At 42.9% G+C, this 27,276-nt stretch overlaps 1 protein-coding gene and 1 long non-coding RNA gene across 7 annotated transcripts in view; both read left to right on the top strand.

Annotated features, from left to right (window-relative positions):
• The window catches only part of LOC106582350 (semaphorin-5B), a 318,841-nt gene that overhangs the window by 203,247 nt on the left and 88,318 nt on the right, over positions 1-27,276 (top strand). For all 6 annotated transcript variants that reach the window (XM_014165381.3, XM_014165380.3, XM_014165378.3 and 3 more), the window contains 2 exons: positions 14,268-14,330; positions 15,849-15,947. In XM_014165381.3, coding sequence (XP_014020856.1) covers positions 14,268-14,330; positions 15,849-15,947 — 162 coding nt within the window. The remainder of the gene's footprint in view (positions 1-14,267; positions 14,331-15,848; positions 15,948-27,276) is intronic.
• On the top strand, positions 16,930-26,895 carry LOC106582351 (uncharacterized). The gene is made up of 2 exons (XR_014382059.1): positions 16,930-26,207; positions 26,346-26,895. It is a non-coding gene; the product is annotated as an uncharacterized LOC106582351 (long non-coding RNA).

The following is a 27,276-nucleotide window of genomic DNA, read 5'->3' as shown; positions in this document are numbered from 1 at the left end:
TGTTTCTGTCAGCGCCAAGAAGTCGAGGGACTGGAGGGTAGCATAGGCTGAGAGGAACTCTGCCTTGTTGGCCGCAGACGGGCAGTTCCAGAGGCTGCCGGAGACCTGGAACTCCACGTGGGTTGTGCGCGCTGGGACCACCACGTTAGAGTGGCAGCGTCCACGCGGTGTGAGGTGTTTGTGTGGCCTGTGCAGAGAGGAGAGAACAGGGATAGACAGACACATTGTTGACAGGCTACAGGAGAGGCTACGCTAATGCAAAGGAGATTGGAATGAAAATGAACTAAACAACTGAGGAAGCGAGAGCGCAGGGCCTCCCTCACTAACCATTCACTGAAACACTCATATAACTTTTCCAACTTCCACTTTAGAAATATAATTGATGTAAACTACAGTGGTTCAATGTTTCCAGGAATAGGCTCAAACTTAGTTTATTCAGCTAGATAACTTGGTACAGTATTCTTCCGTGAAACCCACCCAGTGCCCCTTGTCCTATGACGCCGTAGCTAACTAGCATGCTAGCATCCAATAACACACGGTTAGCACCAATACACAATGTTAGCACCAATACTTGGTTACAACAAACTACCAATGGATCATACGTGTCCGTGTCTAGTTCCTTTCATAACGCAGAAGTGATTAAATGTTGACTAGCTAACACAAAGTCAGTCCTGCTAGCTACACAAGTGGACTACACGTCTCGAAAGTTCAGAAAGTTAAGCTTACTTTGCAAAAATTCATTAGTTGACAACTCAACCAAATATAAATCAAAACTGGATGTTGAACTGATGTCTGTGCCCAGTGGGCAGTCACACACATTTAGTGGATACTGCTCCTAACCCCTTCGCTAGCATGTAGCCCCCTTCACGAGCATCTAGCTCCCTTCACTACCATGTAGCCCCCTTCACTACCATGTAGCCCCCTTCACTAGCATCTAGCCCCCTTCACGCGCATGTAGTCCCCTTCACTAGCATGTAGCCCCCTTCACTAGCATGTAGCCCCCTTCACTAGCATGTAGCCCCCTTCACTAGCATGTAGCCCCCTTCACTAGCATGTAGCCCCCTTTACTAGCATGTAGCCCCCTTCACTACCATGTAGACCCCTTCACTAGCATGTAGCCCCATTCACTAGCATGTAGCTCCCTTCACTAGCATGTCAAATCAAATCAACGTTTTTTTGTCACATGCGCCGATACAACAGGTGTAGACCTTACAGTGAAATGCTTACTTACAAGCCCTAGACAACAATGTAATTTTTAAGTAAAAAATAGGTATTAGGTAAACAATAGATATGTAAAGAAATACAACAACAAAAAAACTGTAAAATGACAGTGAAAATAACAGTAGCGAGGCTATATACAGGTGGTACCGGTTCAGAGTCAATGTGCGGGGGCACCGGTTAGTCGGGCTAATTGAGGTAATATGTAGGTATAGTTAAAGTGACTATGCATAGATGATAAACAGAGAGAGGCAGCAGCGTAAAAGAGCGATTGGAGGGGAGGGCACAATGCAAATAGTCCGGGTAGCCATTTCATTACCTGTTCAGGAGTCTTATGGCTTGTGGGTAAAAGCTGTTGAGAAGCCTTTTGGTCCTAGACTTGGCTCTCCGGTACAACTTGCCGTGCGGTAGCAGAGAGAACAGTCTATGACTGGGGTGGCTGAGGTCTTTTACAATTTTTAGGGCCTTCCTCTGACAACGCCTGGTGTAGAGGTCCTGGATAGCAGGCAGCTTAGCCCCAGTGATGTACTAAGCCGTACGCACTACCCTCGGTAGTGCCTTGCGGTCAGAGGCCGAGCAGTTGCAATACCAGGCAGTGATGCAACCCGTCAGGATGCTCTCGATGGTGCAGCTGTAAAACCTTTTGAGGATCTGAGGGCCCATGCCAAATCTTTTCTGTCTCCTGAGGGGGAATAGGTTTTGTCGTGCCCTCTTCATGACTGTGTTTGGTGTGTTTGGACCATTCTAGTTTGTTGTTGATGTGGACACCAAGGAACTTGAAGCTCTCAACCTGCTCCACTACAGCCCCGTCGATGAGAATGGGGGCTGCTCGGTCCTCCTTTTCCTGTGGTCCACAATCATTTCCTTTGTATTGATTATGTTGAGGGATAGGTTGTTATTCTGGCACCACCCGGCCAGGTCTCTGACCTCCTTCCTATAGGCTGTCTCGTCGTTGTCGGTGATCAGGCCTAACACTGTTGTGCCGTCTGCAGACGTAATGATGGTGTTGGAGTCATGCCTGGCCATGCATTCGTGGGTGAACAGGGAGGACAGGAGGGGACTGAGCAGGTCCCCTTGAAGGGCTCCAGTGTTGAGGATCAGCGTGGCAGATGTGTTGCTACCTACCCTCACCACCTGGGGCGACCCGTCAGGAAGTCCAGGATCCAGTTGCAGAGGGAGGTACTGTATTTAGTCCCAGGATCCCTAGCTTGGTGATGAGCTTTGAGGGCACAATTGTGTTGAACGCTGAGCTGTAGTCAGTGAGTAGCATTCTCACGTGGGTGTTCCTTTTGTCCAGGTGGGAAAGGGCAGTGTGGAGTGCAAAAGAGATCGCATCATCTGTGGATCTGTTTGAGCAGTATGCAAATTGGAGTGGGTCTAGGGTTTCTGGGATAATGGTGTTAATGTTAGCCATTACTAGCCATTCAAAACACTTCATGGCTACGGACGTGAGTGCTACGGGTCTGTAGTCATTTAGGCAGGTTACTTTAGTGTTCTTGGGCACAGGGATGATGGTGGTATGCTTGAAGCATGTTGGTATTACAGACTCAATCAGGGACATGTTGAAAATGTCAGTGAAGACACCTGCCAGTTGGTCAGCACATGCCCGGAGCACACGTCCTGGTAATCCGTCTGGCCCAGTGGCCTTGTGAATGTTGACATGTTTAAAGGTCTTACTCACATCGGCTACGGAGAGTGTGATCACACAGTCGTCCGGAACAGCTGATGCTCTCATGCATGCCTCAGTGTTGCATGCCTCGAAGCTCTCTCCCTCGAAGCTCTTTCTCTCTCTCTCTCCCCCTTCACTAGAATGTAGCTCCCTTCAAGAGCATGTAGCCCCCTTCTCTAGCATGTAGCCCCCTTCACTAGCATGTAGTCAATGGTGTTCTCAGATGGTTCCGTGTCTCTCCTATGAGTCCTCTCTCTCTCCTTCTCCCCACCTCTCTCTCTCTCACTTTCTCCCTCTCCCCCCTCTCTCTACCTCTATCTCTCCTGTGTAAACATTTGGTCAGAACAGCTGTGGCACTTCAAAGATAGTCTGCTCTAGCCTACGGACACACACTGACACACACTGGCACACACTGACACACAGTGACACACACTGAAACCCCCCAAGCCATAAGATTGCTAAATAGCTACCCAGGCTTACTACATTGACCCCTTTTTGCACAAGCTTTTTAACTCATCACATACACTGCTGCTACTGTTTACTATCTGTCACTTTATTCCTACTTATATGTACAGTACCAGTAAAAAGTTTGGACACACCTACTCATTCCAGGGTTTTTCTTTATTTTTTACTATTTTCTACATTGTATAATAATAGTGAATACATCAAAACTATGAAATAACATGTATGGAATCATGTAGTGACCAAACAAATGTTATTCAAAGTAGCCACCCTTTGCCTTGATGACAGCTTTGCACACTTTTGGCATTCTCTCAATCAGCTTCACCTGGAATGCATTCCCAACAGTCTTGAAGGAGTTCCCACATATGCTGAGCACTTGTTGGCTGCTTTTCCTTCACTCTGCGGTCCAACTCATCCCAAACCATCTCAATTGGGTTGAGGTTGGGTGATTGTGGAGGCCAGGTCATCTGATGCAGCACTCCATTACTCCCCTTCTTGGTCAATTAGCCCTTACACAGCCTGGAGGTGAGTTGGATCATTGTGCTGTTGAAAAACAAATGATAGTCCCACTAAGTGCAAACCAGATGGGATGGTGTATTGCTGAAGAATGCTGTGGTAGCCATGCTGGTTAAGTGTGCCTTGAATTCAAAATAAATCACAGACAGTGTCACCAGCAAAGCAGCCCCACACCATCAAACCTCCTCCTCCATGCTTCACGGTGCGAACCACACATGCGGAGATCATCCGTTCACCTACTCTGCGTTTCACAAAGACACGGCGGATGGAACCAAAAATAGCACATTTTGAGTTTGTTTTCAGAAAAAAGTTTTCAGAATTCTTTTTAAATAAATGTGATAGAAAAAAATAGATAAGTAAAAAATGTTAAAATAGAAAATAAAAGTAATAAATAAGAAACAGCAGCAGTAAAATAACAAGCGAGGCTATATACAGGGGGTACCGGTACAGGGTTAATGTGCGAGGGCACCGGTTAGTCGAGGTAATATGTACATGTAGGTAGAGTTAAAGTGACTACGCATAGACTATAAACAGAGAGTAGCAGCAGCGTAAAAGAGGGGTCTGGGTAGCCCTTTGATTAGCTGTTCATGAGTCTTATGGCTTGGGGGTAGAAGCTGTTAAGAAGCCATTTGGACCTAGAGTTGGCTCTCCTGTACCGCTTGCCGTGCGGTAGCAGAGAGAACAGTCTATGAGTAGGGTGGCTGGAGTCTTTGACAATTTTTAGGGCCTTCCTATGACATCGCCTGGTATAGAGGTCCTGGATGGCAGGAAGCTTGGCCCAGTGATGTGCACTACCCTCTGTAGTGCCTTGCGGTCGGAGGCCAAGCAGTTGCCATACCAGTGTCGTGTCTTTGGCATCAATAAAGTGAAGACTGTTATTTTATCAAATCAATTCTTTGTAATTATTATTACGTGATTAAACTAATCATGTATATGTAATTAACTAGAAAGTCGGGCACCAAGGAAAATCTTCAGATTACAAAATTATAATTTTCCTAATATAACTCTTCAGATATTTTAATATCGGATCAATTAGTCTTCTAATTAATGGATTATTCTTTACCTCACGTTAGTCTCATTCCAAACATCATAAATTGTTGGTTATCTTCACGAACCCAGCCTTTACTATGAATCATCCATACATCTTAATCATTTATTTACTAACTAACTAAATAATCACAGGAATGCATAAACAGACAATACAGTAGATATGGTCACAAGGAAATGGTAGGGGAGGTTCCCTAGTGGGCTAAGCCGATATGACGGCTTGGTGGACAAAGGGAAGTGGGTGTGGACTGAAAAGGGTGAGAAGGACAAAAGGAGTCACTACACAGTTGATAATTATATTAATTGAAATGTGAATCCTTTGCACATGAACTAATTCGGGAATAATTGCAATCAATATATATATTTACGCCCAGTGTGTCATCGTGATCTCTGTTGGAATCGTCCGTCCTTCTGTTGGAGAGTCAGTTCGTCATCGTGTCTCTCTCTGCCTCCCCGAAGATCAAAAGTATTTTGTGGTTACAATGGATACTTCAGAGTACCATACATAAATGTTCTCATAGAAAATATGTTTTGGTGGTTGTCGGTCTTCGCATCCCAGGTTGACATAATTTCTAGCTGCAGACTAGTAATTAGTATCTGAGATTTGCTCTTATTCTGTAGGGATCGATTGTCTCAGAGTTTAACCATTTCCAGCCGTGTAGCCAATGCTCCACGTGGTATGGTTAAGGAATTCAACAACCATTACAACCTTAGCTTAAACTGAGGTTTTTGTGGTCTGAAGAAGATTTCCTCTGGAGGGGGTTTTATGCGTAACTGTCAGGAACTCAAAGCAGCAGGAGGGCTGAAGTCAGGCGCAGGAGACCAAGATCCGTGAAAACACATTTTAACCTCTATGGGCTAGGTCTACTCAACAGCCAGTGTAATCCCGTGGCGCGTTATTCAAATTCCTCAAAAATGCAAAAACTTCAATTTTTCAAACATATGACTATTTTACACCATTTTAAAGATAAGACTCTCGTTAATCTAACCACACTGTCCGATTTCAAAAAGGCTTTACAACGAAAGCAAAACATTAGATTATGTCAGCAGAGTACCCAGCCAGAAATAATCAGACACCCATTTTTCAAGCTAGCATATAATGTCACATAAACCCAAACCACAGCTAAATGTAGCACTAACCTTTGATGATCTTCATCAGATGACAACCCTAGGACATTATGTTATACAAACATGCATGTTTTGTTCAATCAAGTTCATATTTATATCAAAAACCAGCTTTTTACATTAGCATGTGACTAGCATGTGACTAGCATTCCCACCGAACACTGCCGGTGAATTTACTAAATTACTCACGATAAACGTTCACAAAAAGCATAACAATTATTTTAAGAATTATAGATACAGAACTCCTCTATGCACTCGATATGTTCGATTTTAAAATAGCTTTTCGGTGAAAGCACATTTTGCAATATTCTCAGTAGATAGCCCGGCATCACAGGGCTAGCTATTTAGACACCCAGCAAGTTTAGCACTCATCAAAGTCAGATTTACTATAAGAAAAATGTTATTACCTTTGCTGTCTTCATCAGAATGCACTCCCAGGACTTCTACTTCAATAACAAATGTTGGTTTGGTTCAAAATAATCCATAGTTAAATCCAAACAGCGGCGTTTTGTTTGTGCGTTCAAGACACTATCCGAAAGGGTAAATAAGGGTGACGAGCATGGCGCAATTCGTGACAAAAAAATTCTAAATATTCCATTACTGTACTTCGAAGCATGTCAACCGCTGTTTAAAATCAATTTTTATGCCATTTTTCTCATAAAAAAGCGATAATATTCCGACCGGGAATCTGCGTTTAGGTAAACAGACGAAAGAAAATAAAGCATTCGGTCGACTCGGGCACGCGCCTAAGCCCATAGTACTCTGATCGGCCACTTGCCAAAAGCGATAAAGTGTTTCAGCCAGAGCCTGCCTCGATATCGTTCAGCTTTTTCCCGGGCTCTGAGAGCCTATGGGAGCCGTAGGAAGTGTCACGTTATTGCAAAGATCCTCAGTCTTCAATAAAAAGAGCCAAGATGAAACACAATTTGTCAGACAGGCCACTTCCTGCATGGAATCTTCTCAGGTTTTGGCCTATGAGTTCTGTTATACTCACAGACACCATTCAAACAGTTTTCGAAACTTTAGGGTGTTTTCTATCCAAAACCAATAATTATATGCATATTCTAGTTACTGGGCAGGAGTAGTAACCAGATTAAATCGGGTACGTTTTTTATCCGGCCGTGTCAATACTGCCCCCTAGCCCTAACAGGTTAATAGGCAATAGACCAAACTGCCAACAACATGTAAGGCAGTGCGAAAATACAACACAGTAGAGCCCGAAAAAGCAGAGTAGGGGCGCAGCCCAAAAACTCGTAGCCTTGCTATACAAAAATGCAGAGGGAAATGCCTAAAACCCCAACCTAACCAAACCAGACAAAAACAATCCCACACAATCCCCAATTCTAAACAGAGAGACTAAATACCCCCCCACTAACGATCTAACACAATACAGGTGCACACATAAACCAGACCTCACCAAAAGAAAAATGAAAAGAGGATCGGTGGCAGCTAGTAGGCCGGCGACGACGACCGCCGAGCGCCGCCCGAACGAGGCGAGGCGCCACCTTCTGTCGACGTTGTGACAGTAACAGTAGAAAAGGGCTGTTCCATGATGCCAGATCATGTCTGTGCTCACGGGGGCGGGCCAATGACTTAGTTAAACTTTAAAGAGAATACAATTCTCTTTCATTAGAGGTTTAACATCACATTACATCATTTCACAAATAGTTTCATCTTTACTCATTAATTTTATACAAGAATTGGTTGCAAACCCAATAATTGAGAAATGTACATATTCAGAGATATATTTATGTGTGTTTTCTGTCCTCTCTGAGGTCACCAAATGAAACACAGTCGTCATACCCATCCCTTAGTCGTCCACGGACCATTTCCACCTTCTCACAAGTGGACATTTTATATCAAATCCCTATTTTGGGGGATTTAGGAGTTTGCCATGTGAAATCCTTTGTTCTCTCTATGTGTCTCTTTCTGCATGGCCAGGGGGAGAGAGTCTCCTCCAGGAATTTACGACCTGAGATAACAGAACCTAGGTGTAGGACAGAGAGAGAGAGAGGGGGGTGGGGGGAGCCACTAGCTATACCCAAAAAGGGCCAAGTCATGACACCAGGCAGTGATGCAACCAGTCTGGATGCTCTCGATGGAGTAGCTGTAGAACCTTTTGAAAATATTTTCAGACTCTTGAGGGGGAATAGGCTTTGTTGTGCCCTCTTCATGACTGTCTTAGTGTGTTTGGACCATTCTAGTTTGTTGGTGAACCTCTCAACCTGTTCCACTACAGCCCTGTCAATGAGAATGGGGGCATGCCCGGTCCTCCTTTTCCTGTAGTCCACAATCATCTCCTTTGTCTTGATCGCGTTGAGGGAGAGGTTGTTGTCCTGGCACCACACGGCCAGGTCTCTGACCTCCTCCCTATAGGCTGTCTCATCATTGTCGCTGATCAGGCCTACCACTGTTGTGTCATCGGCAAACTTGATAATGGTGTTGGAGTCGTGCCTGGCCATGCAGTCATGAGTAAACAGGGAGTAAAGGAGGGGACTGAGCACGCACCCCTGAGGGGCCCCCGTGTGGAGGATCAGCGTGGCAGATGTGTTGTTTCTCTATCCTTACCACCTGGTGGTAGCCCGTCAGGAAGTCCAGGATCCATTGCTTGTGTTTCTTTGCCCAAGCAAATCTCTTCTTCTTATTTGTGTTTTAGTAGTGGTTTCTTTGTAGCAATTTGACCATGAAGGCCTGATTCACGTAGTCTCCTCTGCACAGTTGATGTTGAGATGTGTCTGTTACTTGAGCATTTATTTGGGCTGCAATCTGAGGTGCAGTTAACTCTGATGAACTTATCCTCTGCAGCAGAGGTAACTTCCTTTCCTGTGGCAGTCCTCATGAGAGCCAATTTCATCATAGAGCTTGATTGTTTTTGCGACTGCACTTGAAGAAACTTTCAAAGTTCTTGACATTTTACGTATTGACTGTCCATGTCTTAAAGTAATGATGGACTGTCATTTCTCTTTGCTTATTTGAGCTGTTCTTGACATAATATGGACTTGGTCTTTTACCAAATCTGTATACCTTGTCCTTCCTTAAGAAGGAAAGAAATTAGCAATGCACACCTGTTAATTGAAATACATTCCAGGTGACTACCTCATGAAGCTGGTTGAGAGAATGCCAAGAGTGTGCAAAGCTGTCATCAAGGCAAAGGGTGACTTCTTTGAAGAATCTCAAATATGAAATATATTTTATTTGGTTTAACACTTTTTTGGTTACCACATGATTCCATGTGTGTTATTTCATAGTTTTAATGTCTTCACTATGATTCTACAATGTAGAAAATTGTAAACATAATGAAAAACCCTTGAATGAGTAGGAGTGTTCAAACTTTTGACGGGTACTGTACTGTATATGTCTGCCTCAATTACCTTGTACCCCTGCACATCGACTCAGTACGGGTACCCCTTTTATATAGCCATGTTATCGTTACTCATTGTGTAGTTATTATTAATACAAATTGTATGTATTTTACTTTTCTATTATTTATCTATTTTCTTTCTCTCTGCATTGTTGGGAAGGGCCGCAAGTTATCATTCCACTGTTAGTCCACACCTGTTGTTTGCGAAGCATGGGATTAATAAAATGTGATTTCATTTGACACACTGACACACACTGACACACACTCAGGGAGGGGGGGTAGAGGGCCTAGAGGGCTGGAGTGTACATCACAGGGGGAAGGAGGAGGGCAGCAGAGGAGGACAGGAGGAGTGCACAGGGGGAGGAGAGCGTATCTGCGCCCTCTTGTCTAGGGATCAGTGTTCAGGGACAATGAAGGAGGGCCATTGAGAGTCCTGTCACATTCGTCAGTAGGACTGGGGGGGAGTGGAAGGGAGTGGAGAGGGGTAAGGGGGTGTGAAGTGGAGAAGAGGGGAGTGGAGAGGGGGACGGAGGAAGGAAAGGAATGGAGGGGTAAAAGATGGAGGGAATGAAGGGGATGGGGGAACAGAGGAGTTGGAGGGGAGTGGAGGATGGAAAGGGTGCAAGCCTGAATAGGGTACTCTGTCAGTGACTTCAAGAGGAGGAAGCAAGGCGGGGCGTGGGCTCATTGAAGTGATGGCTTGGAGTAGAGTAGAGCTAGAAGGCTATAACAGACAGTACAGAGATGGATGATCTCTTTGCCTCCTCTCCACACCTTCATCACAGATCATGCACATAACACTCACTCGGTTCGACAGAGATTTGGAGGTTGAGTCAAGGATATAGGGAGGGGAAATATATTCAACAGTAAATAGATTCTCAGAGTCCAGTAAATGGATTCTTAGTCCATACCATTATGGTTGAGTGAGTATGTATACTGTACAGATGTAGGATCTTAATTTGATTACTCTGTTGCATGAGAACTCTTCTGCAATGCAGGAGAAGAGGGTAGGGCCTTGTAGCGTATTTCAGGTGGATAAAGGCTTCTGAAGATTGTTGTTTTCACTTTTACATTTCAGACTTAATTTTCCCTTATGATAAGAGTCTGTGTACGTACAAGTCCACTGAATGCAGTCTCAAGCAGTCACAGCAATCTTTTTAAATACCGTACTTGCTGTAGCCCACTGAAGCAAACCCTCTGAAATACCTCTGTGTCTTCTCTCCAGACACATTTTGTTCGGCAGGTAGCCTAGCGGTTAAGAGCGTTGAGCCAGTAACCAAAAGGTCACTGGTTAGAATCCCCGAGCCAACTAGGGGGAAAATCTGTCTATGTGTTCTTGACCAAGGTACTAAACCCTAATTGCTCCTGTAAATCGCTCTGGATAAGAGTGTCTTCTAAATGACTAAGATGTAAATGATTCACAAACCATAATGAATAGTCAACATGCTTGTTGTCATATGTCACAGAGCGACCTAGTCTTATCTACAGAGTGCCATCCATGTTTAAGCAAGAGCCATTTCCCATCGCTCCAACTGTCTGGCTCACTGTTAGCGGTTTGTTTCATTAACATTTCCTACTTTCTCTGTAAAAATGTAGTACATTTCCCTCCAAAACATAATTTCTCTTCTGTAAAAGTGATGAATCCTCCATCCTCTCACTAATTGTATTTTCAGCTATTTTATTTGCCCATTAAAAAGTAATGATATTTTTTTTCCTGTAAAGGATTGCCGGGGGCAGAATACTTATTGCCTCCAAAGGTGGCAAAGTGACAAAGTTGGAAGAAATTAGGTGTCACCTGAGTTTGAGAGAAACTAGATGTTGTTGGTGAAGGTGCATCATTGTTGTTGGTTGGCCCTTCTTATAGAGGAGAATGAAATCAGAGATGCATAAGAGTGGTTGCACAACTTATCAACAAGTCAGTCCAGGACTCGAATAATTGACTGTTCTGGAAAAGTAGCAGGGGAAAAAAATGTATTGTCTTCAGTTTGTTTTTCAATATCCACCATTTTGTATTCCTCAAACCAATGTGTTATAGTTACCTCCAAACTGACATTTAAACTGACATTTAGAGTGAATAACTTGTAAAGTGATTTATCTTCTGTTTGAGTCTTATTTCTAAATGTCAGTAGCTCAATTGAACAAAAAATCATCACAAATGTAATGTCAAACTCACATGAAAGGATAAGGCAAACTAGAATACTTAGTATTGAATATGAATAGAATAGTAAGTATTGTGATATTAACATGTCCTCCACCTCATCACTGTGTCACATATGACTATTTCTAAAAGAACCCTTTTAGTCTGAAATAGGTTCTCACGCCTCTAGCCTCATCCCTACACTGTCACCTCATCCCTCTACTGCCCTGCGGCCCTATGGGCCTGTTTACAGACAGACAGACAGACAGCTCCATCCAGCCCTGCTCCAGCCCACCTCCAGCCCAGGCAGGCAGGCATTGTACAGCCGTCACCACACTCAGAGTGCCTGTTTATAGGCCTGTCACAGCCGGGGCTAGGGGGTATAGTTGTGGTGGTATTGGGTGTGGATGGGCCCTGTGCTATTTGGGGTAGGACTTTGTGAGCTCACTTTGTTCCAGTAGGGGTGAAGAGAGGGACTTGACGGGGCGACGAGGGGTCAGGGGTTAAGCTGACAGAATTTCTCACTGAGAAAAGATGGTAATGACCTAAACGATGATTCACCGCATAGGCATCCACACACACACACACACACACACACACACGCACACACACACACACACACACCCGCAATGGATGGAGGGGTGTGTGAAAGGAGGGGTGTGTGTGCATTTGTTTTGAATCACGTCATCACTACTCCGCTCCTAGAGCTGGTCTATTGAGGACATGTAGTAACAGTTCATTTGAAAACAGTTCTATGGTCAGTGTGACGTGTGGAGTGTTTGACAGACCACCCAGAGAGGGTATGTGTGATGGTATTTGAAGAGCTTGTTGACTGTCATGGTATTATAGTAACGCCTTGATATGAGGGTAAGAAAAAGTTACACAAATAATAATTAATTTGAGGCCCTGGCTCTTATTTGAATTTTTTTATTTAACCTTTATTTAACTAGGCAAGTCAGTTAAGAACAAATTCTTATTTACAATGATGCCCTACCCCTTATCTGTCCTGAGTTTAAACTGTCCTAGTTGTCTAATTGAATCACAGTGGGCCTGTAAGGCTGGCTGGTCTACATGACTCTCTCTCTCTCTTTCCCTATCTCTCTCTCTCCCTATCTCTCTCTCTCTCCCTATCTCCCTCTCTCTCTCCCATCTCTGTTCTATCTCTCTCTCCGTTCTCTCTCTCTCTATTAATGGCAGTATGAGGAAGGTTAATTGAAAAGAGTCTCTCAGACCGAGATAACACCCAGACTCATCAGGGTCGAGGAGACCAAATGGCACCCTTTTCCCTATATAGTATACTACTTTTGTCATAAGTAGTGCACTATGTAAGGAATAGTGTGCCATTTAGGTCGCAGATCCTCTCTCTCAATGAGCTAAACATAGATTTATTGAACTAATCAATTTCCTTCTTACCCTCTTTCCTTTTCCTTCTGCCGCTTCTGGACACTTTAATGTGTTTCCAGAGTCCAGACATGGGCTTTTCTGTTTTCATGTCACGATGCGGTCTCTGTAGTAGTCTCTTGCCTTGTTGTGCATGGCAATGTTCCACTGTGTGAAGAACAAGGCAAAATGGTGATCGTTGTGGTTGTGTTGTGTGTTATGGATACTCCGTCTCAAAGTCAATACTACGAGGGAGATAACCTGAATGGCTAGACTTTTGCTCAAGTGTGTGCAAAGAGGCCCCCCATTCGCTGAAATAGATTAGAGGAGAGGTGGAGAGGAGAATGATAGGGGAGAGGAGGAGAGGGGAGTGTCACATAGGGGGTATACTCAGGCCCGAGTCCATGACAACTTTAGCTTTTCTCTCTCCCTGTTCCAGCACTAGTGGGTCAGGCCAGCAGCACCACGGCTATTTTTAGTGAAACTGAGAGACCTAAACACAAAGTGATACGCATGAGAGAGAGTACCATCTCTCAGGCTCCTATACAAAAGGCCGATTCTGCTCTGTTAGCGGTGTGTGTGTGTGTGTGCGTGCGTGCGTGCGTGCGTGCGTGCGTGCGTGTGTGTGTGTGTGTGGCGCGTGCGTGTCTGCCCCAGCACTGAGCTAGGACATTCTTAATTAAAACCAAGGCATACGGTTGAAAAGGAATGTAATTGGGCCGTGGAGAAACAACAGGCATTGGTGTGGTAGAAGATTGGAGGATGGTGTGTGTGGTAGAAGATTGGAGGACGGTGTGTGTGGTAGAAGATTGGAGGACGGTGTGTGTGTGTGTGTGTGTGTGTGTGTGTGTGTGTGTGTGTGTGTGTGTGTGTGTGTGTGTGTGTGTGTGTGTGTGTGGGAGGATTGGACTCTGAAACACATTGCTTTAGCTTTAATGAGAGAAGAAGATGCTATTTCCATCCTAAGGACATCTGGGTTGCAGCCATGGTCCTGTCTGGTTACCTCACCTTGTAATCCACTGGCTGGCCCACTCAGCTCCATGTTGACGCAATTAACAAACAACAATAAGGTTTGTGTCTTTTCATGACGTCTGTGTTGTTAATATTACCGTCGACAGTTGCGGCATTTGCAGGCAGCCACTTTCTCTTTCTAAGGAAGTAGTCAGGCAGCCACTGTGAGTCTCTTTCAATGCAGTACTCAGGCAGCAGCCACTGTGAGTCTCTTTCAATGCAGTACTCAGGCAGCAGCCACTGTGAGTCTCTTTCAATGCAGTACTCAGGAAGCCCCCTTTGCAACAGGTGAATGCTGCATCCAGTCACTCTTTTTACATGTGTTTATTTTGGTTTCCTAGGCAACAGAATGGATTCCAGATGACGACACCAGGAGGTCCTGTCAGAGCAAAGGGAAGACTGAGGTAAACGACGACTTTCAGACTTCCCGGGAGGAATCCACACACATTCACATACACATGTACACATTCACACAAATACACGCATACACACACACCACACAAATATACACATATACCACACACACACACACACACACACACACACACACACACACACACACACCACACACACACACACACACACACACACAGGACCTTCCCTGAATAGGACCATTTCCTTTAAAAGCCATCTGTTGACTGACTGGTCAAGGGGCTCTATGGGGTCTTGTGGGAGTGGCTTATAGTGATTTTATGATTATTGGGTCCCTTCAATCAAAGTGTGTTTTCTGGCTGGGAAGTGAAAAATAACACAGACGTTTTAGTAAGACACTCAAGGCAGAGCCCTTCTTCTGTACTTCCAACGGCTGATAACAAACACTGTGATCATTTTGTTATTTCGCTTTTCTTTGTGAGAATTGATTGCCATGCTATTTTTATCTCAAAAGCCCAACGGAGAAGGGAAAGTAAAAAATCCATTCTCTCTGGAGAACGCCGTCTGACCTCAAGTTTGAAACAAAGCAATTTTATTTATTTGCCAAGACAGAATACTTAAGGACAACAAAAAAGTTTCTTTCCCTCAAACGTCAGACAGTGCTTTATAAAAATGAGATGTGATTAGATTAGGTTTAAATGTGTTACATTTCATTTTACAGATGAAAGTGAGCAGTGAGTGAGTATTTCTGGGTTGTATTCATTAGTGCACTCTGTTGCAAACCATAGCAAAATGTTTTGCAACAAAAACAAGCGTTTATCAGGTTTCAAATCAAATTTGATTTGTCACATGGCACCTAATACAACAGCGTGAAATGCTTACTTACGAGCCCTTAACCAAAAATGCAGTTTTAAATAAGTAAGACAAACTTGCTAAACTAAAGGAAAAAGTAACACAATAAAAATAACAGTAACAATAACGAGACTATATACAAGGGGTACCGGTACCGAGTCATTGTGCAGGAGTTCAGGTTAGTCGAGGTAATTGAGTTAATATGTACTGTAGGTAAAGTGTAAAGGGTAAAGTGACTTTGCATAGATATTAAACAGAGAGTAGCAGCAGCATATGTGAAGACTGTGAAGGAATGTGTGTGTGTGTGTGTGTGTGTGTGTGTGTGTGTGTGTGTGTGTGTGTGTGTGTGTGTGTGTGTGTGTGTGTGTGTGTGTGTGTGTGTGTGTGTGTGTGTGTGTGTGTGGGCGTCAATATGCATGTGTGTGTGTTGTGTGTGTGTGTGTGTGTGTTGGAGTGTCAGTGCAAGAGAGTCAGTGCAAAAAAACGATAATAGATAAGAATAAAATAAGGGTAGACATTTGATGAACTATTCAGCAGTCTTTATGAAGCTGTTAAGGAGCCATTTGGTCCCAGATTCTTATCAAGTTCATGTAGTCCCTCCCGGTTTCGGTCCGTTTTCTTGTGTTTGGTGAATACAAACAAAGGTACGCAGGTTTCTAACCTCTAACAACCTGTCTGCTCTCTACCACTCCCTGTAGGTAGAGTGTCAGAACTACCTCCGCGTGCTACTGGTCAATAAGACTGAGGTCATCACCTGTGGAACCAACGCCTTCCAGCCCCTCTGTATCACCCGGGAGGTAAGAGGGAATGGGGGATGCAGGGAGGATGGATTGAGTGATAACCTACAGGGGTGTAGGTAGGGGGGATAGGGAGGACATGATGAGAGAGTAAAGGAGGGTGGTGCATTGTAAATGCTGGGTTGTTTTCTTTAAAAACTGTTGGGTTATTGATGCTGGGTGTTGGGTTATTGATGCTGGGTGTTGGGTTATTGATGCTGGGTGTTGGGTTATTGGTGCTGGGTGTTGGGATATTGATGCTGGGTGTTGGGATATTGATGCTGGGTGTTGGGTTATTGGTGCTGGGTGTTGGGTTATTGGTGCTGGGTGTTGGGTTATTGATGCTGGGTGTTGGGTTATTGGTGCTGGGTGTTGGGTTATTGGTGCTGGGTGTTGGGTTATTGGTGCTGGGTGTTGGGTTATTGGTGCTGGGTGTTGGGTTATTGGTGCTGGGTGTTGGGTTATTGATGCTGGGTGTTGGGTTATTGGTGCTGGGTGTTGGGTTATTGATGCTGGGTGTTGGGTTATTGGTGCTGGGTGTTGGGTTATTGATGCTGGGTGTTGGGTTATTGGTGCTGGGTGTTGGGTTATTGGTGCTGGGTGTTGGGTTATTGGTGCTGGGTGTTGGGTTATTGATGCTGGGTGTTGGGTTATTGGTGCTGGGTGTTGGGTTATTGGTGCTGGGTGTTGGGTTATTGGTGCTGGGTGTTGGGTTATTGATGCTGGGTGTTGGGTTATTGATGCTGGGTGTTGGGTTATTGGTGCTGGGTGTTGGGTTATTGGTGCTGGGTGTTGGGTTATTGGTGCTGGGTGTTGGGTTATTGATGTTGGGTTATTGGTGCTGGGTGTTGGGTTATTGGTGCTGGGTGTTGGGTTATTGGTGCTGGGTGTTGGGTTATTGGTGCTGGGTGTTGGGTTATTGATTCTGGGTGTTGGGTTATTGGTGCTGGGTGTTGGGTTATTGGTGCTGGGTGTTGGGTTATTGGTGCTGGGTGTTGGGTTATTGGTGCTGGGTGTTGGGTTATTGGTGCTGGGTGTTGGGTTATTGATGCTGGGTGTTGGGTTATTGGTGCTGGGTGTTGGGTTATTGGTGCTGGGTGTTGGGTTATTGGTGCTGGGTGTTGGGTTATTGATTCTGGGTGTTGGGTTATTGATGCTGGGTGTTGGGTTATTGGTGCTGGGTGTTGGGTTATTGGTGCTGGGTGTTGGGTTATTGGTGCTGGGTGTTGGGTTATTGGTGCTGGGTGTTGGGTTATTGATGCTGGGTGTTGGGTTATTGATGCTGGGTGTTGGGTTATTGGTGCTGGGTGTTGGGTTATTGGTGCTGGGTGTTGGGTTATTGGTGCTGGGTTATTGAGATATGACCCAACGGGTCAGATCAGATGACTGGAGGCGTAGTTTCGTAGGGGCGTGGATTTCAGATTGTTCTTTTTAGTCACCCATGAGAGTAAATGTCATTTATGTTAATCTGTTCTGTTGTATAGTTATTCAATATTAATACTAGAAATGACTGGCCTTTCAGCCTATAAGTAAGTACCTGCTAGAGAACTTGGAGAATGTTGCCGGGCTTCCCCTTTAGCATCACATGCATATCAACCCGCAAGATGCCCAAACATTAGCGCCAACGCTTGATAAATAGTGCATAAACAATTGCTTAACATGAAGAAATATTAGTGAAATATATCCATGTAAAAAATACAACAATAGTTATTTGGTTAGATAGAGTAAAGGATATGTTTTTTATAGTGAAAACAAGTCCTAGTGAAAACGTAGACCTATAGGCTATTTTTGACACTTCCAGCCAGTGACGCAAAAACATTCTAACAGTCTAATAAATACATTTCATATATGCTATCAGAAGAATAATGATTTGGTTGAGTTTATTAAGGTCTTAGGTAACATTAGAATACTAAAAAACTATAATTTCAAAGAATATAATAGCATTTTCATTCGTTTATGTTACTCTAGGCCCCTCAAACGCAACTCTGAACCTTGAAGCCAGTTCCACTGCATTTATTCATTGTTCCCCTCTATTCAGGGAATGATTTAGACCTGGGACACCAGGTGTGTGCAATTAATTATCAGGTATAACAGAAAACCAGCAGGCTCTGGACCTCGTAGGGTAAGAGTTGAGTACCTCTGCTCTAGGCTATAAGTAAAAACGAAAAACCAGTAGTTCAAGTCCCTCACAAATGAACCCACAAGGTGAGCGGTGAAATTATTAACACTAGTGCCAAAACTGATAAATATGCATAAGACAAACTCATCATTACACTATTGTTGTTCTACATTAAATCAGACTTTTCATGCTCCTTATCATTCAGTTAGGCCTCATTTAAATTACATTGTGAAGTAACTTGCACAACTATTGCCCATTCATCCATTTATCATTCATTCAGTGTGCTGGCATCGTTTGCTTCCCTTCGCTCATCAACTTGGATAGAGTCAAGGATATGTTTTTCAATATTCTAAAGGCCTACCCATAACACGTAGCATGTTTTCATTTCCTATACAATGCATTTGATTAGTAATAGAGTTATAGTAAATAAAACAGTCCAATAACAGCATATTTTTACAAAGTAAAACTTAAAATAGAATGATATCAACCCACAAGTCATGCGTTTTGTATACTTCTACAAAGTCCTATGATTCAAATGATTTGGTATATACATGAGCACCAACGCTAATAAATGGGAATAACACAAACTCATTATTACACTACTGCCTTTCTAAATGAAATTAACCTCTTCACCCTCCTTATCATTCAGGCCTAATTTAAATTACATTGTGAAGTAACATGCACAATTATTGCCCATTCATCCATTTGTCATTCAGTGAGGAGAGAGAGATGCATTAGCACCTGACTGGGTACCAACGTCCTACAGCACATTGTGTTGGTGGGTTAAGTTGGGAAAAGATGTGGAAAAAACAGGTAAAAAGGCTCTAAATACTTTTCTGCTTGTGATTTAAATATTCTGACGAATAAGCAATATAAAACACAAACATTTATGAAAATTCAGGGAAGGAGCAGGACGTTGTCGCCTTGCTTCACGTTCTTAGGAAACTATGCAGTAATTTGTTTTTTTAATGTTTTATTTCTTACATTGTTAGCCCAGAAAATCTAAAGCGTTATTACATTCAGCCGGGAAGAACTATTGGATATAAGAGCGACATCAACTTACCAATATTACGACCAGGAATATGTCTTTCCCGAAGCGGATCCTTTGTTTGGACCACCACCCAGGACTTGGGATCTTATCCCAGAGGCCGACCCAAAACAACGTCGTCGCCGCAGGAGAGGCAGACTTAGAAGGCGAGCACACCATCCACCGCTTTCGAGCATATTACTCGCCAATGTCCAGTCTCTAGACAACAAAGTAGACGAAATTAGGGCACAAGTTGCATTCTAGAGAGACATCAGAGATTGTAACATTCTCTTTTTCACGGAAACATGGCTCACTCGGGATATGTTGTCAGAGTCACTACAGCCACCGGGTTTCTTCATGCGTCTCGCCGACAGAAACAAACATCTCTCTGGTAAGAAGAAGGGCGGGGGTGTTTGCCCTTGATTAATGACTCATGGTGTAATCATAACAACATACAGGAACTCAAGTCCTTTTGATCACCTGACCTAGAATTCCTTACAATCAAATGCCGACGGCATTATCACCCAAGAGAATTATTTTCGATTATAGTCCCACCCGTGTTCAGTTGAAGTCGTAAGTTTACATACACCTTAGCCAAATACATTTATACTCAGTTTTTCACAATTCCTGACATTTAACCTCTATGGGACCGGCGGGACGAATTCGTCCCACCTACGTAACAGCCAGTTGAATCCTGTGGCGCGATTTTCAAAACGTTTGAAATGCTATTACTTCAATTTCTCAAACATATGACTATTTTACAGCTATTTAAAGACAAGACTCTCGTTAATCTAACCACACTGTCCGATTTCAAAAAGGCTTTACAACGAAGGCAAAACATTAGATTATGTCAGGAGAGTACCCAGCCAGAAATAATCAGACACCCATTTTTCAAGCTAGCATATAATGTCACATAAACCCAAACCACAGCTAAATGCAGCACTAACCTTTGATGATCTTCATCAGATGACACACCTAGGACATTATGTTATACAATACATGCATGTCTGTTCAATCAAGTTCATATTTATATCAAAAACCAGCTTTTTACATTAGCATGTGACGTTCAGAAAAAGCATACCCCCCGCAAACTTCCGGGGAATTTACTAACAATTTACTAAATTACTCACGATAAACGTTCACAAAAAGCATAACAATTATTTTAAGAATTATAGATACATTACTCCTCTATGCACTCGATATGTCCGATTTTAAAATAGCTTTTCGGATGAAGCACATTTTGCAATATTCTAAGTACATAGCCCAGCCATCATGGGCTAGCTATTTAGACACCCACCCAGTTTAGCCTTCACCAAAATCACATTTCCTATAAGAAAAATGGTCTTACCTTTCCTGTTCTTCGTCAGAATGCACTCCCAGGACTTCTACTTCAATAACAAATGTAGGTTTGGTCCCAAATAATCCATCGTTATGTTCCATCAGCGACGTTTTGTTCGTGCGTTCTAGACACAATCAGAATGGTAAATCACGGTCGCACGCATGGCGCATTTCGTGACAAAAGATTTCTAAATATTCCATTACTGTACTTCGAAGCATGTCAACCGCTGTTTAAAATCAATTTTTATGCCATTATTCTCGTAAAAAAGCGATAATATTCCGACCGGGAATCTGCAATTAGCTAAACAGCCGAAGGAAAATACTGCACGGGGTCGAATCGGGCACGCGCCTAATTCCATTGTCCTCTGATGGGCCACTTGGAAAAGGCGATAATGTGTTTCAGCCTGAGGCTGCCTCGTCATCGTTCATGTTTTTCCCGGGCTCTGAGGGCCTATTGGAGCCGTAGGAATTGTCACGTTACAGCTAAGATCCTGACTCTTCAATAAACAGAAGCAAGAACAATAACAACTTGTCAGACAGGGTACTTCCTGCATGAAACCTTCTCAGGTTTTTGCCTGCCATAGGAGTTCTGTTATACTCACAGACACCATTCAAACAGTTTTAGAAACTTTAGGGTGTTTTCTATCCATAAATAATAAGTATATGCATATTCTAGTTACTCGGTAGGATTAGTAACCAGATTAAATCGGGTACATTTTTTATCCGGCCATGTAAATACTGCCCCCTAGCCCCAACAAGTTAATCAGAGTGAAAATTCCCTGTCTTAGGTCAGTTAGGATCACCACTTTATTTTAAGAAGGTGAAATGTCAGAATAATAGTAGAGAGAATTATTTATTTCAGCTTTTATTTCTTTCATCACATTCCCAGTGGGTCAGAAGTTTACATATACTCAATTAGTATTTGGTAGCTTTGCCTTTAAATTGTTCAACTGGTCAAGCGTTTCGGGTAGCCTTCTACAAGCTTCCCACAATAAGTTGGGTGAATTTTGGCCCATTCCTCCTGACAGAGCTGGTGTAACTGAGTCAGGTTTGTAGGCCTCCTTGCTCGCACACGCTTTTTCAGTTCTGCCCACAAATTGTCTATAGGATTGAGGTCAGGGCTTTGATGGCCACTCCAATACCTTGACTTTGTTGTCCTTAAGCCATTTTGCCACAACTTTGGAAGTATGCTTGGGGTCATTGTCCATTTGGAAGACCCATTTGCGACCAAGCTTGATTTCCTGACTGATGTCTTGAGATGTTGCTTCAATATATCCACATAATTTTCATTCCTCATGATGTGAAGTGCACCAGTCCCTCCTGCTGCCACCCAGTGGCTTTACGGTTGTGATGGTGTTCTTCGGCTTGCAAACATCCCCCTTTTTCCTCCAAACATAACGATGGTCATTATGGCCAAACAGTTCCATTTTTGTTTCATCAGACCAGAGGACATTTCTCCAAAAAGTACAATCTTCACCCCCTTGTTCAGTTGCAAACCGTAGTCTGTCTTTTTTTTATGACGGTTTTAGAGCAGTGGCTTCTTCCTTGCTGAGCGTCCTTTCAGGTTATGTCGACATAGGACTCGTTTTACTGTGGATATAGATACTTTTGTACCTGTTTCCTCCAGCATCTTCACAAGATCCTTTGCTGTTGTTCTGGGATTGATTTGCACATTTCGCACCAAAGTATGTTGGAACGCATCTCCTTCCTGAGCGGTATGATGGCTGCATGGTCCCATGGTGTTTATACTTGCGTACTATTGTCTGTACAGATGAACGTGGTACCTTCCGGCATTTGGAAATTTCTCCCAAGGATGAACCAGACTTGTGGAGGTCTACAATTTTTCTTGGCTGATTTCTTTTGACTTTCCCATGATGTCAAGCAAAGAGGCACTGAGTTTGAAGGTAGGCCTTGAAATAGGAACACCTCCAATTGACTCAAATGATTTCAATTAGCCTATCAGAAGCTTCTAAATCCATGACATCATTTTCTGGAATTTTCCAAGCTGTTTAAAGGCACAGTCAACTTCTGACCCACTGCAATTATGATACAGTGAATTATAAGTGAAATAATCTGTCTGTAAACAATTGTTGGAAAAATTACGTGTCATGCACAAAGTAGATGTCCTAACCGACTTGGCAAAACTATAGTTTATTAACAAGAAATTTGTGGAGTGGTTGAAAACGAGTTTTAATGACTCCAACCTAAGTGTATGTAAACTTCCGACTTCAACTGTGCATCCTCCCACATGCAGATACCTCGACAACCTTGAAAGAACTTCACTGGACTCTATGTAAACTGGAAACCATATATCCTGAGGCTGCATGTATTGTAGCTGTGGATGTTAACAAAGCTAATTTGAGAACAAGAATACCTAAATTCTACCAGCACATTGACTGTTGTACCCGCTCGAGCAAAACACTGGACCACTGCTACTCTAACTTTCATGGTGCATACAAGGCCCTCCCCCGTCCTCCCTCGGTAAATCTGACCATGACTCCATCTTGTTGCTCCCCTCCTATAGGCAGAAACTAAAACAGGAAGTGCCCATGCTTAGGTCTATCCAACGCTGGTCTGACCAATTGGATTCCATGCTTCAAGACTGCTTCCATCAGGTGGACTGGGATATGTTCTGGGTAGCCTCAGACAATATATTGACGTATATGCTCAATCGGTGAGTGAGTTTATTAGGAAGTGCATTGGAGATGTTGTACCCACTGTGACTATTAAAACCTTCCCTAACCAGAAACCGTGGATTGATAGTAGCATTCGCGCAAACCTGAAAGCACGAACCACTGCATTTAATCATGGCAAGGTGACTGGAAACATGACCGAATACATATTTGATTCCCTCCGCAAGGCAATCAAGCAAGCAAAGCGACAGTATAGAGACAAAGTAGAGTTGCAATTCAACGGCTCAAATACAAGACATATGAATGCTATAGACGAAGAACCATATATGTGACATTTTTCAAAAAAAAGAGATATACATGAAAAATCGTTATTGGACACCCTTTTTCTATAGTGAACCGGTTTCACAAGCTTTCCACGCGCTAATTAACAATATTTTTAAATTTAAAGATAGGCTCTCGTGGAATAACCGTTTATGTGCACCACTCAGAATGGACGGACAAGCGCACAACTTTTCTGTTGCTGATGAAAATCGCCGAAATGTGGGAAAGAAACGTAAAACTAAACTAAAAGAATGGAAAGACAGGCAAAGGAAGATCTTACGGGATGCGGGAAAACCCTATACAAATCGTAAGGGTCAAGAAAAAACTGGAAAAAGCTGTCCAAAAGAGGTATGTGGAAGAACCGTATATCAAACAATCTAGCTAGCTAGCTATTGAGTACAGTAACTAACATGTATGTTCTGGGTTGTCTAATTTGTAACTATAGAGAAAACATATTAGCTAAAGTTCGTTGGCTACTAACTTATACATTATCGTTACAAATGTTATTGCTAGATTATAGAAGAAACATAGCTAGCTACTTTTTCTCCATCCACCGGATGATTCGACATGGCTACAGTAGCTAGCTAGTTATATGTAACGTTACACTGTATCCTGCAGGGAAGAGCGTGTTCCACTACGTGCAGAAAGGATTGTGGAAAGTTGACTGATGAGCGCAAGCTGCATCTGTTCAACACTTTCTACACTGTCCCATACGAGAAACAACAAGCGTTGATTCTCTCCGGCTTAGAACAGGTTAGAAATAGGACAAAACTCCTATTATTATAATAGCTATATTGAACACTTGCATAGTTTAACTTTGACAGTAATGATACGTACATTAACGTTAACTCTAAAAGTGCAGTGTTACACAATGGTGCAACACAAACTCATTCTGTGTATAGGTTGGGAGTGTGTGAAAGATGGAGGTCCTGATCAAGCAATACCCTGAATGTGCTACAGTATATTAAATTCTGAATTTATCATTGTCAATTTTTATTGCAGCATGAGGTGAAACGGAGACGTAAACCTGAGGATACAAAGGAGAACAAACGACGGAAACAAACCTTCAAATACCATGTACAGCAAGCAGGCCAGAGATTGAATGTGTGCAAGGTCACTTTCATGTCTGTGTTCCAGCTAACCAACAGCCGTCTTCAGGCAAGTGAAAATATGAATTAATGTCTATATGAATATCAATTACAAACATATTGTATTCTTTGTACTAGTTTTTTTAGAACCTGCTAATTGAAATGTAATTGTTTTGGTCAGGTTGTTCAGGAAAAGTTAGGAGTTCAAGCTGAGGCAGGTGAGGTTGCAGGGTCTCCAGATCAGGCTACTGAGGCTAGGTCTCCTTTAGAAGATGGAAGAGGGAAGCATAGCAATAGGTAATGCGCTATGGATTCCAGCCTGGATTATTTCACTATAGCAGTGCTCTAAACAATCTTCTAAACATTAACATAGAGTATCGAATGGATGAATAGCGAATTCTGAAACAAAAATATAAAAATGTTTATTACTTTTAAACAAAATGATGGTAATTAAGCTGTCCAACTACAACCTGAGCATTGAGGACTGAGTGCCGATTACCTTCCCCCTCCCACCGGACGGCACTGGCCTAATTCTCGCCGCCCTACAGGACCCCCCGGCCACAAACGGCAATGGCGTGACCGGGATTTGTACCCCGGTTATAGCGACACAGTTGCACTCTAAGGCAGGTCCCTAGACCATTGAGAGAATACAAGTTCAACAACATCTTGTTGTCTCCTTACAGGCCACATCGGATACATGCTACAGTGAAAGAGGGCATCAAGGAGCACATTTTATCTTTCCCAAGAACCCAGAACCACTACTCTCGGATGAAGGGGATGTACACAGAGAATACCTCAGCCCTGATCTGAATTTGTTGCGAATGTACCGACTCTACAAAGAGAAGAATACCACATCATCTGCAAAATTCTGGGTTTATAGGGACATTTTCAAACAGCAGAGTCTCAATTTCGGCCAACCCAGGAGTGACACCTGTGGCAAATGTGACGCATTCTTCACTAAGATGTCAGCAGCAACATCTGAAGAGGAGAAGAGGAAGATTGCAGTTGAAAGTGAGTTGCACCATCAAAGCCGAAAAGGCCTACACACAGCTTCAAAGTGACACTGAGTGGGCTAAAGCCAATGCTGACTGCCATGTCATTTCTGTGGATCTACAGGGGGTGATGTACACCCCTAATCTGACCCACTCCAATGTCTACTACCAGCGGCAGCTGTCAAATTTTAACCTTTGCATCCAGGAACTTGGAAAAGAAGATCCTGCATACATGTGTGTTTGGCATGAGGGGATTGCACACCGAGGTTCCATTGAGGTAGCAAGCTGCATATTGAAGTGGGTGAAGACAAAATTCACGCCACTCCCCAAACCAGAGGTGCGCAAGTTGATCATCTTCAGTGACAGATGCTGTGGGCAGAATAACAACTGGCGGATGCTCAATCTGATGTCGATGCTCATCTCTATGGGTTACTTTACCCAAGTTGAGCAGAAGTTCATGGTCTCTGGTCATTCTTTTCTTCCTTGTGATCGATCTTTTGCCACCATTGAGAAGAGGCGCAAGGTGTCAGTCCTTCATACACCTGATGATGTTTCAAAGATGATACTTGAAGCACAACCAGCAAAACCATTCAAGGTGATGAGGATGCAATGTGAAGACTTCAGGCACCTGCCAGATTCTGTCCTCAAGCGACCAGCTGGACTACAGATCACCTCAGTGAGGTGGTTAAAAGTCACAGCTATTGGGAAAGGAATCGATCGCAAACATTGGCTCATTCTAAGATCCGATGACAGTATATCACAGGTATTGCACAGAGAATAGTTTACTAACATTCATCATCAACATGCAACATGTTGTTCTAACAATAAAATATCCTAGTGCTTGACTGTGAAAGTTGTTTATTGATGTCAGGAACTTAAAATGTTTCTGTTGTATTTTCAGTTGAGGATCCTTGGAATCTGTACGCCAGACAGAGCCACAGTCTATTTGAGGGATGGAAATCGTGGCTGATCTCCAAACCAAAACAAGGAGCTACACCTCAACCTCCCTATTTTGCAAGCCACTACCCTAGAGCATATGAGAGTCCTCTGCCCATCAAAAAAAACAAGTACCAAGATCTGATGACCATGCTCAACTACTTGCCAGCTGCTGCACGCTCTTTTTATAAATCACTGCAGAGTGAATAATTTGATGTTAAACCAAGCTACATAATTAACCGTTTTTTCTGTGAGTTTATGATCCCCTGAACCTGTATAGTATGTTGAATCTGAATACATTTCAGAAAACATGTCACCCCTATTGTAGGAATTTTCTATGTGAATCAATTTGTGTATGATTTCAACCAGCACAATATATTGAATTAATTTAATTTTAAGATGTTGTTCCTAGTGTAGAAAATGTTATGTACAATGTGTTCTGTTGAGAATGATTTTGTGTGTGATCATTTGAACCTTTTTTAAATCTGAATTAATTAAAAACAAACAAGTCATCACATACAGTATGTGAGTATTCATTTGATCTTGATTCCCTTTTGTTATTCATTACAATACACAGTACGTCTCTCTGTCACCACATTTAGCATCAACTCTAAGCAGTTAATACTTATTTACTGCTGTCACCTCAGTACAGGACATTTCTTGCCTTTAGCATGGGTTTAACGCAATTCAAAACTTAATTGCTGATCATAGTGTTAAACGCAAAGAGAATGGGTTTCTGAACGTTTTGTAATATTGACCTTAGGGACCTGCATATTGGCACATCACATTGATCCATATTTGATATGTAGAAGTTGTGTTTCTTTTGATTGAATTCTATTTTTGTAGTTATTCTATGGTATGTTCACATTGAGGGCTTCATTTTAAATGAGACTAAG

The sequence above is a fragment of the Salmo salar genome, chromosome 21, assembly GCF_965601325.2.
Source record: "Salmo salar chromosome 21, fSalSal1, whole genome shotgun sequence".
In the NCBI taxonomy this organism is placed as follows: domain Eukaryota; kingdom Metazoa; phylum Chordata; class Actinopteri; order Salmoniformes; family Salmonidae; genus Salmo; species Salmo salar.
The sequence above is the reverse complement of the archived record's forward strand: the minus strand, read 5'-3'. Positions and strand labels throughout refer to the sequence as shown.